This window comes from Dromaius novaehollandiae, chromosome 13 (assembly GCF_036370855.1).
Source record: "Dromaius novaehollandiae isolate bDroNov1 chromosome 13, bDroNov1.hap1, whole genome shotgun sequence".
Taxonomy (NCBI): Eukaryota; Metazoa; Chordata; class Aves; order Casuariiformes; family Dromaiidae; genus Dromaius; species Dromaius novaehollandiae.
In genome coordinates, this window is record NC_088110.1 from 22,613,430 (window position 1) to 22,628,634 (window position 15,205).

The following is a 15,205-nucleotide window of genomic DNA, read 5'->3' on the forward strand; positions in this document are numbered from 1 at the left end:
ACTGCATCAGAAAGGGAGGAGACATGCAGAGGAACCTGCCCAAATGGCATTGCTCCATGCTGCTCTTTAACAGCGATACCAGCACAGTGACATTCTCTCCTCCTCCAGAAGGTCCCGATTTCTTTCCGGCATAGCACTTTTCCTGCACCTGAAAATCACTTCAAGGGCAGTCTCAGTTCAGTGCTACAATAGACAGACTACCAGCAGATATCCTGAAAACAACGGGGTGGGGCAGCAAGGGATTTGATGTTAAAGCTCTATCCCAGTTGCATGAAAGTGACCTTGGTAACCAACAGGGAAATTATAAGAAAGCAAAACCACCACTAAGGATGTATTTCCTAAGTTTTGTAGTTCATATCCTTCCTGAAAAGATTCAAAGTTCTCCCAAATAACAACAAGCACCCCTGCCAAAGAGAGAAAAAGAAAAAACAGAAACACCGAATTTTCTTATTGCCACACACTATCTGACGTTAGGACACCCAAAGCTTATAGAAAGTGTTATTAAGAAAAAAATGTCATTTTTAAATTGTCCTTTAAAACTCATCTCATTTTATAATAGCTAATGCTTATCCTGTTTCGTTCTGCAAACTTAACTACGGTCCGTCAGTACCCCAGGCTGACTGCTCAACTCTGGATAAGGGCATCACTTCAGCCGCTCTGACTCACGAGCTGTTAACACCACGAGAGCAGCTTGATGGAAAAACAAGTCTCTCGACTCTCAGTCCCTACAAAAATTCCAGATATCATAAGCAAAAAAGCTGGCCATCGCTTGATGATCCAGAAGACAAGAGGGGCATAAAATTAACAGTAAGTAAAGTGTCAACGTAGTTACAGAAAAGAAAAACTGATACGGTTTTCTTCACAGAGAATGGAAAGCTTTTTTCCAGAAAAAGCTTTGAGGGACTCAAGCTTTCTGGGAAATTCTACTTCAGTGCAATTAAGTCTATTTTAAGGAAACATATCTCAGTGCTACAGCTCACTGAGGAAGTATTTCAAAGAGTTAAGAGACACAGAAATTCACATGTGAAATTAATGTGGTTACAAACCAGCTACCTAAAACCCTGCTTCAAAGGCAAGGGTGGATATTGGTTTTTAAGTTCTCATTTGACCAGCTGGAAAGTCTGTTACATTAGGTTTATAAGGAGTGCTTGAAAGATTAACCAAACCCGTGGTGACACAGTGCTGTTTCCATGGTCACACGCACAGGAATTTACAGGACTTGGGAAGGTAGTCCCCATATATTACGAACTGCACTAATACTTTTGCAAATGTAACGTACTCCCTGTGCTGCTCTCACCATACGCTCTAAGCCTCACAGTCCATTTTCCTTGCTAAAGGAGACGTCGCACACCTAGTTCTGCATGTCCTGCTTCTTCTCCAGGCCCACTTTCATCCGTGATCTCCCCCATGGCGAACACATCCTTTCCTGCAGTTGTTACACAATCTTCTAGAAACAGGAAGCACTTCTACTATCTTTCAAAACCCAATTTTTTGAGAACAGCTTTCAGGTAAATTGTTTTCTCTTCCTGGCTGCCAAAAACAATGCAGTAAAAAAGTGGCTCCATCAATCAATGTACAGAAGAGCCCTTATATCAAAGGCCAAATCACTGCTTTTTTTTGCCTCTTTCCCAGCATTGCAATGCCAGTAAGCAGCTGCAAGTTACTGTATATGGACATCCATAATACAGAGAAAATTAGGATGTCTGGTAAACCTTGACAGCCTTACTGTTGCTAAATTTCAGCTGTGCCCTAATGAATCAAGTCCTCTAATTATGCCTGGGTAAAAGCATGTTTACAAGGCTGTACACAGAACAGAAGGCACAGAAGCTCACTGGATTATTTCAGAGACAAAAAAAATGGAAGATTCTTGGACTAGCATCTCTGGAATACTTGGTGGACAAATTTGGAACCAGTTTCTTGTTTCCAAAAGCTGAACTGTCAGATTAAAATACACCAAATACTTTCCCAAACATTTCTCCCAGGGGAAGGCTTGTAGTTACCACCGAGATACTCTGCAGCTGCAAATGAGAAGCTGAGCAAAAGGAGATACGATCTGCAGCAAATGAAAGCATCTGGGGAAACCCTAAAGCAAGAGATCAATAGTTTCAGATCTACAACTTAAACAGATCTAAGCAAGAGCAATAACCCTTGAAGGAAGCCTACAGTTAGTGAGCACCTGCCACCAGCAGCAAGAAACAGCAAACCATTGGCTTTTAGACAGCAATCCTTAACAAAGAACATGGTCAGAGATGAAGAAAAGCCCACCAGGGTTCACCAAAGAAACACACTATACAGTGCTTTAACCTCACGCAATGGGAGATGAAAGTCTTGTGACTTATTAAAACCACCTTTGCATTTAATAGAGTGCAGCAGTACAAAAAAATGTTCCTGTTGTGGGAGCAGCTGTACATCAAACTCCTGCACGGACTCTCTACTGTCTTGTAAAGAGCTGGACTCCATGCAGCAATTCCCCCACTGAGGACATAAATCTGTTTTCCCACTCCCCTCCCTAGGAACCTCTTTCTGTAAAACTTACTGAGTATCTTTAACACCTTGGCTGACACTGTTCAGCAGGCTTCAAAACTACTGGGGATTGTTTTTACAAACAAAAGCCTTTTCATACAACTTCTAGATCTAGTTATTCTGAACTACTGGTCTGCTTTCAGGTGTCCTGCTGCATTTGTGCTATTTTATTTTAAGACAGAAGTGTTTACCATTTAAAATGGACCATCAGGTATTAATCAAGGTAAGTTAGGCTATCGGCAGGGGTAAAACATGCTTTAGTTCTGCGCCCACTGCAGAGATCAGCAATCTCCTATTTATAGCATAATGTGAAAGTAACTGCAATCCTGCTCTTGCCAGAGGAGCAATTCGGAGACACTGTTTACCCCAAACAGTTGCAATGATAAAAGGACAACAGTCCAAACACTCCTGCTGCCAGTGTTACACAACTGCCTCTGGTTAATCCCATCACTCTCCCAGCTCAGAATCACTAGCAAAGCCACTCCTTCGCTTTCAGGAGGACAAACCCTCCGGACACTTGCACTAATCACAGAAACATTTTCAAAACTGTTATAAAACAGTCGGTCTACAACAGTGCAAGAGCAAGATGCCCCCACTCACCTGAGTGCCCCAACTGACCTGGGCAACAGCTGGGCTTCCATTTACACTCAGCACTGCTCCCACCCAAGGTGAAGGTAGAAGACAGCTAACAGAACACTGCAACAGTCCGCAGCTCTCAAAAAATTGCTCTGTTTAATTTTAGGACATGCTTTTTTTCCTCCCCCCATCTCCTTACCATTGTGCATTCCTGGGACCACTAATACTTTTGCAACATGCAACTGAAAGTGGCCTGAAGTCAAAGTTTACCAGTTACTTCCTCAAAGAGCACTGCTCTGCAACATGATCAGTAGGCTTCAGAGTGAACAAGCCATCAGTACGAGGAGGAATATGCTAGGAGATGCACACATGCTCTTGCTCTGTTTCTAGGATCTGCAGTTTCACAGAAAGATATATTATGTCATGCTTAACCTCAGACAGAAACAAACATCCACTTAAGGACCATCCTCACTCAGGAAGTGGCTTGTCTTTGAAAGAAGGTTCTAAGTAGTTCAATTTTATCTTTGACTATCACATCATCCATGTACTGCTATATGGAGATACTGTACAAGACATTCTAAATTTATGTGTGTATTTACATAGTAACACCTGAAGTCCATATATGTGCCCAAGGAGTTGCACCGATCACATAGTTGCACACACACGGTGTATGCCTTCGAAGACATTCATTAGCTCAGTACATGTAACAGCGTATGTAGAGATATTCATTGCAAAATAGCCCATAAAATGGTGAGCAAAATACAGAAATTTGAAGTTACAGTACCACCACAATGGTAATTACTTCTACAGTGTCTGCAGAGCAATATAAAGCACTATGAACAGTGCAAGGAGAAATCCAAATTAAGAACAGCTTGGAGAACCGTAACTGGTTAAAAGTTTGCAGTAACAGTTTTGTAAACGTAGTAAGTTTTTCAGTGAAGAACCTGACCCTTATGTGCTCAGAACATCTGGCATGCCACAGCTTTGGTACCAGAATTACCTCGCTCAATCGAAGCAGCAGTCCACCTAGCTCGACACACTCCCTTTGACAGTGGTGGAAACTGATACATCAGAGGAAACACCAAAAAAAGAGTTAGGAGGAGCATAAGAATTGAAGAGAGAAGCCTGTCTCCAAAAAACAATGTTAAGTTATTGGGACAATAGGACCATCTCATGCTGAGCTAAGGGAGAAGAATGCTCTGCTATACATTTTCTGGGTACAGCCTTTGTACTGTCCAAGGGTTCTTAGAGAGTGCTGACAAGGCATGAATTCATTCCTGCAAGGTTTCACACATTCGAACACATCCCATTGCCTGTGGCACAGCCACTCTAACACGTCTAAATTCTTCATCCTGATGTCCTTGCTGGTATTAAAAACAGAAAACAAACAACAACAAAAAGATATACATGACTTCATGAGCTGGCAGCAGATGCACCTGGCAAGACCATACTATGAAAAGAGATGATGAACACAGCAGGACAGGACTTAGAGGGTGGGACAGCCACTGCATTAACAAACAGGACAGAGTCACACTGGTGTGAAGTAAAGGACGAGGAGCAAAGAGTAAGAACTGCAGCTAAGAGTGCAGGCCCACAGCAATGCAGACTGGAAGCATTACTGAAGAAATGCCTCCAGGCTTTGCAGTACTGCAACACCGCATTCCCGCAGGACACACTTCCCAGGAAATGCAGGTGCAAACCTGGCCCCCGGGAAGCTGGCACCATTTTCCCGAGATGGGACAGGCACAGCACCTAGCTGCTCCCACAGGCACGGACAGCCCATCCCAAGCCTGGCCTGCCCACCTCCCCGCAGCTGCACCCCCAAGGACAGCTTTCTCCCCCCACGCAGTCCTGCCCTGCAACACACCTTCAGGACTGATCCTTCCCTGTGCCCGCTGCCCCAGATACCCCAGCTCAGCACTCACTCCCCAACTCTGCTATCTGCCCCCAAGGATATCCTGCACAGAGGCAGCACCAGCCAGGGCTGGTCCCCCCGCATCCCTCCCCTCCAGCTGCCATCCCGGGAACCCCCACACACTCGATGCCCTTTGCTGGGGCCACTTTTCCACCAAGCACCACCAGGAAGGGCGCCTGCCCCAGGGGACGCAGGATCGACCCTCTTCGCCACCGTCCCCACAGGGAGCCGCTGTGCCTTGGCACCTTCCCAGGGACCCCAGCAACACCCGGCCTTCCCACTGCCACCCTGGCCACCCTCTGCCCCGGGTGACCTTCCCAGCCCCGCCGCAGGCCACCAGCTCACCAGCGTTCAGCTCCTCTTCCCTGCCTCCGAAATCCCCCGCCTCTGGGGTCCCCCAGCCTGCACCACCACATCCCAGCTGCTCTCCCTGCACCCACGTCTCCTTGCACCCTCAGCGTCCACCTCTTCCCCTCTCCTCCTTGCCCCCCCCGGGGACACCCCTCTCCCTGCAGCCCCAGGGACCAGACCGCCACCCTACACCCCCAGTTCCTTCCCCAGACACCAAAACCTGCACCCCCAGCTCCGCTCCCTGCCCCCTCCCTAGGCCTCTCTGCACCCCTCGAGGGTCTCCTACAATCTCCAGGACCCCCACGCTGAACACCCACCCCCCACCAGCTCTCTGCACCCTCTGAGATCCCTTGCACTCCCTGGGCCCATCTCCCCCCTGCACCCCATCTCCCCCCTGCACCCCCACCGCCCCACCTCGCACCCCCTAGGCCCCATCTCCCCCCTGCACCCCCACCGCCCCACCTCGCACCCCCTAGGCCCCATCTCCCCCCCGCACCCCCCGGCCCCCTCTCCTCCCCGCTCCCCCCGGCCCCCACCTCCGCCGGCCCCGGGCGGGCGGTACCTTCGCGGCAGCGCCGCCGCCAGATGGTGTCGGTGCGGAGGATGCGGCGGAAGGTGGTGCACACCCGCGCCAGGCTGGGCAGGTCGGTGCCGGGCAGCGAGCCGAAGATCTGCACCAGCAGCTCGGGCGGCAGCTCCAGCAGGGAGAGCGGGGCCCGCGCGGCCGGGCCGGCCTCGGCGGGCTGCGGCGCGGGCCGCCCGCCCTCGATGCGCTCCTCCTCCTCGTCCTCCTCCCCCGCCGCGCCGCCGCCGCCCGCCTCCTCGGGGTCGGTGTCGGGCTCGCTGTCGGCGGCGCCGCCGCGCCGCTGCTCCCGCGCCGCCCCGCGCCGCCGGCACCCGCGCGCCGGCCCCACGCCGCACAGCCGCGCGCACACCGCCATGGCCGCCGCGGCCGCTCTGGGCGGCGGGGCGGGGCGCGGCGCGGCGGCGCGCGCGCGCGGCGGCCGCCGGGCCCGCCCCCCCCGGCGCCGCGCCGCCAATCGCCGCCGCCGCCGCCTCGCCACGCCCCCACGGCCAACGGACGTGCCGCGGCCGTTGGCCGCTAACGGTCAGCGCGAGGCCACGCCCCCCCCCAGCGCGCGCGGGAGGGGGAGGGCGGCAGCGGCGGGCCTGGGGCCTGGCCTGGTGCCGCCGCGCCGGGCCCGGTGGTGCTGCCGCTCCCTGCCCCGGAGCCGGGCAGCGGGAAGCTTTGTGCTCCGCGCGTCTTAGCCCTGTGTCTGCCCTCGCTGTAAACGGACGCGCGCAGAAGCCTCTCCGTGCGGTACGTCCCTGTCTCCGGGCGTCGGCGCCCGGCTGCGCTGTTCCCGCAGCCCCGTCGTCCTGCCCGGCTTTTGGAAAAGCCGGTCGCGACGCGCACTGCAGCACTTCAGCATCGCTGCCGGGGTCGCTTGGGATCACCGCCCTCCTGGTCCTGACCTCGCCGCACCTCCTGCTGAAATCCAAAAAAGAAAAAAAAGAAAGAAAACTAGAAAAAAGCGTTGCTTCTCCTGCAAAACTTAAACGCTGCATTTCCCCCCTCTGGCCGGGTGCGCGGGTCAAAAATGAGGACACCACGCGGCTGCCCCGTGTGAGGATCGAACTCACGACCTTCAGATTATGAGACTGACGCGCTACCTACTGCGCTAACGAGGCTCCTCGAAAGCCGCCATCGCGCGCAGCTCTCTTGTGCCTGGCAAGGCCGGGCCCTTTCGGCAGCTTCTGCTGGAGCTTCTGGATCTCCCCGGCTTCCCCGAGCACCTACCCAGGGCTCGCACCCACCGCTACAGCCACCTTCGCGGCGCTGCGGGGGAGACCTTGCTTTTTGCAAATGGCTCCTTTTCCCATGCTTTTTTGCAAGAGGGGCCTCTCTTTTTTTGCAAATGGCTCCTTTTCCCATGCTTTTCTGCAAGAGGGGCCTTGCTTTTTTTTTGCAAATGGCTCCTTTTCCCGTGCTGTTCTGGGGGAGAGCTGCATTCCTGAAAGAGTCCTTTGGGGTTCCTTACATTAACATCCAGCTCTGCTGGCCAGAAGCAGGCTGTGAGGGCAGCATTAACAACATGTTTGCAAGGAAATGAAATTGTTTCCACAAAAAATTAAAGCAAACCTCGTTTGCCTCTGCACTATGAGGAGTCACTGTTCGACTGGGATTTCTGCAACGAAACAAACTGTGCATTTATTGAAGTGCTCAGCATAAGAGGTCCCCCGCGACGCCAGCATTGGTGCTGCCCTGAATTGTAATTGGCAGGACTCGCCCTCAGCTAGGGTCTCAAGGCAGCAGTCACCATGACAATCAGGCTACAAATACATAATTTGGAAGAAGACATGAAAACAGACATTTAATTGATGCAGAAAGTCCCCAAACCTTGCCCACAAGAATCACTGTGGCGAGGCTGTTTGCCTGCATAATGAACAACTGGCAGAGAAAGAAGCAGGAAAAAGCCTCCAGACGTCAGTCCCTCACAGCAGACAAGGAGAGATGTTTGGACTGCCTTGGGCATCCTGAGGGTTTTGCCGAGGGTCCAGCAGGCAGCTCCCATCGTCACCGGGACATCACCCCGATTTCCAGGGATCTGGCTGATTGTGCATTCGAGACTGTCAGATCGCGGATAGCTACGTGAGTGGTGATCACGGATGGATCACCCAGGCTACAAAGCTGTGGCATCAACAAAATCGCTATAACCACAGCATGAGTAAATGCACAGCCTCTAGAAGTCTAACGCAGCGCATTCCTCATCTAACACAACCCACGTGCAAAATGAGGCTGTCATTTTTAATAGCCCGTCTAATCTTTTCGGGCTTCAGTGGCAGACAAGTTTAGTGCCCGCAATTTTGATTAAATTAAGAAAAGCTGCTCCAAGCATTTGAGACAAGGCACGTGGGCAATGAGTCACCTAAAACAAACATCAACTGTTTGGAAATACCTCTGTAGCTGTTTTCCACCTGTACTGAATCACATGAATTTTCCCATGTGTTATATATTACATTCAGCCAGCCACACAAAGACAAACTTTCTGGCACAGATCTAGAAGGCCTTGCCATGTTTGTTTGGTTTGGAGCTGATGGATTCGTGGAAAGGATCTCTGTGTGAGTGAAACAAAAGATGTCCTTGGTGACATTGCCTCAAGCAGAAATTCTGTCTCTAGCACACAAGTATTTCCTCTCTGCTTTTCCCTTCTTTGGATTTTCTGGTTTTACCTGGACTTTCTTCTTTCTCCTTTTCCCCTGAATGTTCCTGCTGTGCCTTCAACCTTCTCTCCCTTTCCCTCACCTACCCAGCCCAATAACCTTATCCCATATCCTTGGCCCAAGGATGCTGAACCACAGAGCCTCCTCCATGCTGCAGGCCACTGACCCCCTTTCCAGGCCAAGTCAGCAAAAGGCAGGGTGGCCCACCGTAAATCCCTGCCAGTTCCTGCAGCTCTCCATCACCCTGGGCCTGTTTCCTCCAGGTCAGAAGGAGGAAGGGGAAATGACTGGCTGGCTGAAAGGCAGTGCCCGTCTCCAGGATGACTGATGCGATCAGGCAGCGAGCGAAGCCTAGCCAAGCCAGAAGCAATGCGACAAGCCCTGCAGGGCTGGAGCTGGCCAGCCAGCCTCCCTGGCGATATGCTGTGTGAATACAAAGTGCTCTCGCTGCTGAGAGCGAATGCATTTCCCCTTCCCGCGGAGCGGAGTCGGGAAGGCTGATCCTAGTGTCTCACCGCATTAGAGAGAAGGAACAGTCATTGTCACCACCTCGACTCCGAAGACCTGGACAGAAAAGGCTTCCAGTGCTATTCTTGTGGAGCATCGCACAACAGCTATGAGCAGAGAGTTTGGAGGCTGGGCACAGCGAAGGTCCTCGGGATCCCGAAGATGGAGGGTTAATACAGAATGCGGTGCTTTACAATTGAATATAACTTCTAAACTTCATCATTTACCAGCCAGACTGTAAAACTGATACTTTATCCTCCGTGTTACTGTATCCATTATCCAAATCTACCAGCCTTATTTGTGACAATAGGGAAAACAGTAAAAGTGCAGTATTGTCATCTCATGTCCTCTGTGGCACTACCAAACGTCTGAACACCCTTCTTTGTAAACATTATCAGACTAATAGCCCTAAGCTCTCCAGTATTGCTGTTTCAGACAAGCAGCCTGCAGCCATTACCATAGGGCTCTTGAAAAAAAGGATGTACTGAAAGGGGAAACTCATTGTTCCATTTCTCTCCAGCAATTAAGGAGCTGATGTAGCTCTTGCTATAGTCAATTAAAGTCCTTACACTCACTCTAAAGGGCTTTGGATTGGTCCCAAAGTTAGCGTCCTGATTTTCTGCAATCCTGGAAGTGTTTATGCCTTCCCAGCTTCTGAGCAGGGATGTGCCAGCTGATGGCATATCCAGCCAATTATAACCTGAAGAGGTAGGAGAGAATTATTTATTTTCCACTTGCTAAGACAGAGAGAGGTATGGCAAGACAGGCTGAGACAGATGAACTCTTTGCAAGCCCTGTTTGCCCCACAGAGCATTTGCAGCATGTTTTCTTGGCATAAGCCTGCAGTGGGATTTCTGCTTTGCAATAAGCATCCTTGCGGCAGGACTCTTAGAAGTGAAAATATTTTAGTGGAAAGACCAAAGAATTTTGCTTTGGTTTTTGTGATGTACGTATTTTCACCCCAGATGTACTTTAGCTGCAACTGTAAGCTGGGAAACAGCTGATTTTAGTATTTCCCACCTTCTTCCTTTCTGTCTGGGCTCTGATCTCATCAGATTTTGCAAGATAAACTGATCAGTGGACAGATGGGGCTCTTCAGGGAAAATCCAGAGCACTGCAGAAAATGCTGATGATGACTCAGGAAGTGTTTTGCATCCTTCTGCTTTAGAGCTGAACTCGGTGTCTTCCCTTTATGAAAGGGGATATGGTCTTTCTTCAACGTACTGTCCTCATAATGAGGTATTAGCCAAGCTAATGATCAGCCGTGGCCATGACTGCTTGGGGCTGCTGAAGACTTCATGGCACTTTTACAAGAAGCAGTTGTTGTTCTTTCTGCCCTGGCCACGGTCCAGCCTGAGCAATTTCATTGTGCCCAGCACCTCTGGCAGCTCACTTCCCAGAAGCATTATCGGGGCCGGGCCTGGCCGGATCACGGGACAGGCAGTCAGGTGTCCGAGATGCTATTACTGGGTCGGCTGCTGAGCAATGGTTGTGCAACCGCAGGCAGCTCCCTGAACCTCTGCGTGCCTCAGTTTCTCACTATGTAAATAAGGAGGATGTTTACTGAAGCCACAGGCTACGTAATACTCAGCTAACATTTGAAAATATTTAGAGATCCTTTAATTCTAGGAGTATTAAAAATCAGTGGAAGGTTTTGTTGCATGCTATATTATTCCACCGTTCCCCTGCTATGCCTCCTCCATTCACACCGTGGTTCCTGCTTGCCAAGAGATTACGGATGTTTTTGAGTGAAAGGTAGTACGTAAACATAACTTACTACTGCTTACACCAACTTGTGAAAACAACAACTTCCATTTAAAATTTGATACTGAAGCCAAGAAATGTTTGCTGGAACAGCAGTAGCAGCAGCAACTGAAGTCAGGGTTACGGTACGTAGCAATGATGTCTTGTGCAATACTTCTTTCAGGGGAGCACAGGAAGTTTTTTAGCCCAGTGTTGTAAGCAAATGATGTTTTTACAACCGCACTGTGTGCGTGTTTGGATGTACCCTCCCAAAAAGCATTTGACCAATGATCTCAAAGGTGTTCAGTCCCAACAAGTCTTGTGAAATAGGTGGCCACATAGAGGAGAGAGAAACTGTTAGTGTTCCTACTAAGAGATAGGCTCATCTATTGTTAGACCTCAGAGAAAACCTGCTCAGGGGACATGTTCTGTGAGGTGGCTTCATTAGTTTCACTTTTCTCAAATCATGCTTTTATATCCTCACAAAAATATTTTGTCTTTCTCATAATTTCTTGGTAAAGTTCTCCTACAGCAAAGGTGACTTCCACAAAGAAACTTGAAGTTTAGGATTTTCTTCATAGGATAGTCTTAAGACAATTTTAAGATTAAAACCTCTTAACACAGTTATTTTGATTAATTGCAAAGAATTCACTACAATCCTATTCTGCCTGAAAAACCTCTTATAATAGGTGGGTAATGATTGTGCACTGGATTCAAAAATCAAAGCCCACACTGATCTAGCTGAGCTAGATCAATAAAAACAATTAATGAGAAAATAACTGAGGGAAGGTATTTTGATTCAGGTGAGAATGCAAGTTACTCTCAGTACAGTATCCTTCACTTTAATTTTGTTTTCTTTTCTCTCCATGTAGTGAATTTAATACTGGTGACAGCTGCTGAGCTAACAGCCCTGGACTCTAAAGTGCTGCTTTCCAGAAAGAGTGTAGCATTGCAGAGGGACAACTTGGCCTATACACTGTACAAAGCATTTTCAGTAATTTTTACCAGAGAAATGGGAGGATGTCTTATAATTTTGATTGTGATGTATATTCACTTTGTTGTCAGGCAGCTAATGTGAAAACTCAGTTCCTTCTGGGGTTAGGGGTAAATGGGAGTTTTTCCCCAGGAAAATGCCATAAATACCAGCCAGGGTTTGAAGAGAGTCACCATTCACACTGGCTTTTTAACAAAAGTACCTTCTGGAAGATGTAACAGTTGGTAAAGCCTGGCTTTTTTCTTCAGACTTAAGAATTAGTATAGCCTGCTGGATAGGGTGCAGACATGAGGATCAGAACTGAAACCCAGTCCTAGCTCAGGCTTTGACCTGCTTTGTAACTTTGGGCAAAACACTTCTTTTGCTTTATGTGAAATTAAGGCTGAGAGGTATTGCAAGAGATTATTTACTCCATCCTCCTTCCCAGGACAAGATCAATTCTCCCTAAACTGTTCAAAACAGATGTTTGAATAATTTATTTTTAAAAATGTGCAATGGTGAATATTCCACTGCTTTCCTAGGCAATTTGTTTCAGTGCTCAGATATTCTTACCATCAACCCAACGTCTAACCTATATTTCCTTTTCCAAGATGTAAGCTCATTATTTCTTGTCCTAGACTCACCGCATGCAGAGGAGCTAATTCCCTCCTGCTTTGCAGCAACCTTCTGCATATTTGAAGACTACATAATGTCTCCTTTCAGCTACGTCTTCTCTACTTCAGACTGAATGCTTTCTAAAGTATTTTAAGACCTTTATAGTAAAAATGCTTGGTGGGCTAGTTTTTTAAAGGGCTCTGTTCAAGTGCAAGCACCAAATCTGAAGCAACTGCATTTCAAAAGCAGTATTTTCTCACTAGCAACGTGGAATTGTGTTTGGGCAGAGCTGATCCCAAAGGCTATGTCCATGCTGTCATTCCAACTGTGCCTAACACCTTTCTCAAATCCAGACGTGCTGACTGTCTGTGCTGTCGACACGTAGGCTTAGGCTAAAGCTGAGATGAGGAGGGAAAGGTCAAGTGAGTCCCAGTGAGGATCTAAGTTTTCCTTCTCACAGTCTCTGCAGATTATTCATGAGCTGAACATGTGATAGCCCAGCCTGTCAGCAGATACTCTGATTGTGGCTCTTCCTAAGCACCATATGGATGCTTTCAGTCTGAGCTGCAGCTCTACTAACAGTTGGTAGCATGGATGAAAACTGCATGACACATAGTGCTCAGTATTGTTAGGCCAACCATTGGGACTCACCTGCACATGCTGACAAAAATGCTAAGTGGTTTCATCAGTGCTTGTCCTCCTGCCTGCACTCACAGAGAGTATAGCAACCCCTGAGGTATAAGCATTCTGAGAGCGTGGTGGGATCTCCTCAAGTCAGAGAATGCTTTTGAAAAGGCAGTAACTGAAATAAGAAAGAATTAAATTCTGTTGAAACAGAAGGTTGGGGTGACCAGCATGTCCAAAAATCAGCTACTAGATACTAGTACTGGAGCTAACTGCTGTCCCCCATGAGCTGCTGTTGAAAGTTGTCTCTTTAATAGGCGTCTCCTTCTTCAGTTAGTGGGCAGAGAAATCAAGCATAGAAGTATATAAAATAATAAAACATTTAATTAATTTAATAAGTTTCAAATGCATCAGACCTCCTCTGATGTTAATTATTATGTCTCACCTGCTGTCTCTGGACATTGATGTGACGGATAGAGCATTCATAGATCTCGGGGCTGTTTTTTCCTCTGGTTAGTCACATCTTTAATGACCTCATCCTATAATTATATGGCTACCGGAAATGTTTGACCCTGAATCATAAAATTATGGAATGAACCCTCATTCCATAGTGTGAACATTGCATCACTGTAACTTTAATGTATTGTTCCATCCCAACAGACGTAAAAATCCTGGTAATGTCTAAACTGGTTAGAATTCAATGTCCTCCCTATATTCTCATTTTGCTAAGAACACTGCCAGTTGCAACTCTCTGTATCTTCGGCAGCAGCAGCGGAAGCTGAATAGTATAGTTGGATTGCATAGTACCACTGCTGCAAAAGCATTCCTATATTTCAAAACATACTGCCTAGGACATACGTGAGAAAAGCAGAAAGAAAGGCAGCTGCATTTGTCTGTCTAAAGTCAACAGCTTGTATCAGAAAGCTGCTAAAGGAAGAAACAGTTGGACATTTTTATTGAGCGACAATATCTGCAGTACGAATACAAGTAAATTTGGCTTGCAACTAAAATTGTTTGCAATCTAATCAACTCTTGACAAATTCCATGTGATTAGGTGGTGGGCTTTAAAGTGAAGTGAATTTTAGATCACCTATCTGGCTCTAAAATTTTATTCATTAAACGTAAACTTTGCAACAGCTTCCTCACCCTCATGTTTGTGTGTGCTGAAGGCATATTGAAGGTAAATCGTGGAACTTGCACCTCCCCATTGAGGCACAGTGGCTCGAGAGAACATGTTTTGGGTTGCAGATGGAGGAAGGGGACCTGGTGACAAGAGACATGGAAAACGCTGGGGTACTGAACGTCTTCTTCACCTTGTTTTTTACTGGTAAGGCTTGCCAGTCAAATCCCAGGCCCCTGAGACGAGTGGGAAAGTCTGGAGCAGGGAGGACTTACCCTTGGCAGAGGAAGATCAGGTTAGGGAGGATTTAAACAAACTGGACGGACATGAGTCCCTGGGACCTGACAGGAGGCACCCACGAGGGCTGAGGGAGCTGGCCAATATCACTGCAAGGCCACTCATGATTATTTCCAAGCAGCCACGGTGATCAGAGGAAGTCTGTGAGCACTAGAAGAAAGCAAATGTCAGCAGATGTCACTCCTATTTTCAAGAACGGCAAGAGGGAGGATCTAGGGAACTACAGGCCAGTGAGTCTCACCTTGATCCCATGGAAGGTGATGGAGCAAATCCTCCTGGGGGTCATTTCCAAACATGTGAAGGACAAGAAGGTGACTGGGAATAGTCAGCATGGTTTTACAAAGGGGGAATCATGTCTGAGTGACCTGATAGTCTTTTATGTTGAGATGGCTGCCGTGGTGGACAAGGGGAGGGTAGTGGATGCTGCTGTTGAGCAATGGCAGGGCGCTCCGAGGAGGCCACGGCCCCTGTGTCGCTGGGGGGACACCGGTGGGGCGCTCCAAGGAGACCATGGTGCCCGTGTCACTGGGGGACACCGGCGGGGTGCTCTGAGGAGATCATGGCCCCCGTGTCACTGGGGGACACCGGCGGGGTGCTCTGAGGAGATCATGGCCCCTGAGTTGCTGGGGGACACTGGTGGGGCGCTCTGAGGAGATCATGGCCCCTGTGTCGCTGGGGGGCACCAGCAGAGCGCTCTGAGGAGATCACGGCCCCCACATCACTGGGGGACACCAGC

General features: G+C 48.7%; 1 protein-coding gene and 1 non-coding gene across 3 annotated transcripts in view; both read right to left on the reverse strand.

Annotated features, from left to right (window-relative positions):
• The window catches only part of FBXO31 (F-box protein 31), a 28,792-nt gene extending 22,447 nt beyond the window's left edge, over positions 1 to 6,345 (reverse strand). For both annotated transcript variants that reach the window (XM_064519780.1, XM_064519779.1), the window contains exon 1: positions 5,928 to 6,345. In XM_064519780.1, coding sequence (XP_064375850.1) covers positions 5,928 to 6,306 — 379 coding nt within the window. In that variant the 5' untranslated portion in view covers positions 6,307 to 6,345. The remainder of the gene's footprint in view (positions 1 to 5,927) is intronic.
• A 639-nt stretch (positions 6,346 to 6,984) lies between these two features.
• TRNAM-CAU (transfer RNA methionine (anticodon CAU)) lies at positions 6,985 to 7,057 on the reverse strand. The gene has a single exon. It is a non-coding gene; the product is annotated as a tRNA-Met (tRNA).
• Between the last annotated feature and the right edge of the window lie 8,148 nt (positions 7,058 to 15,205).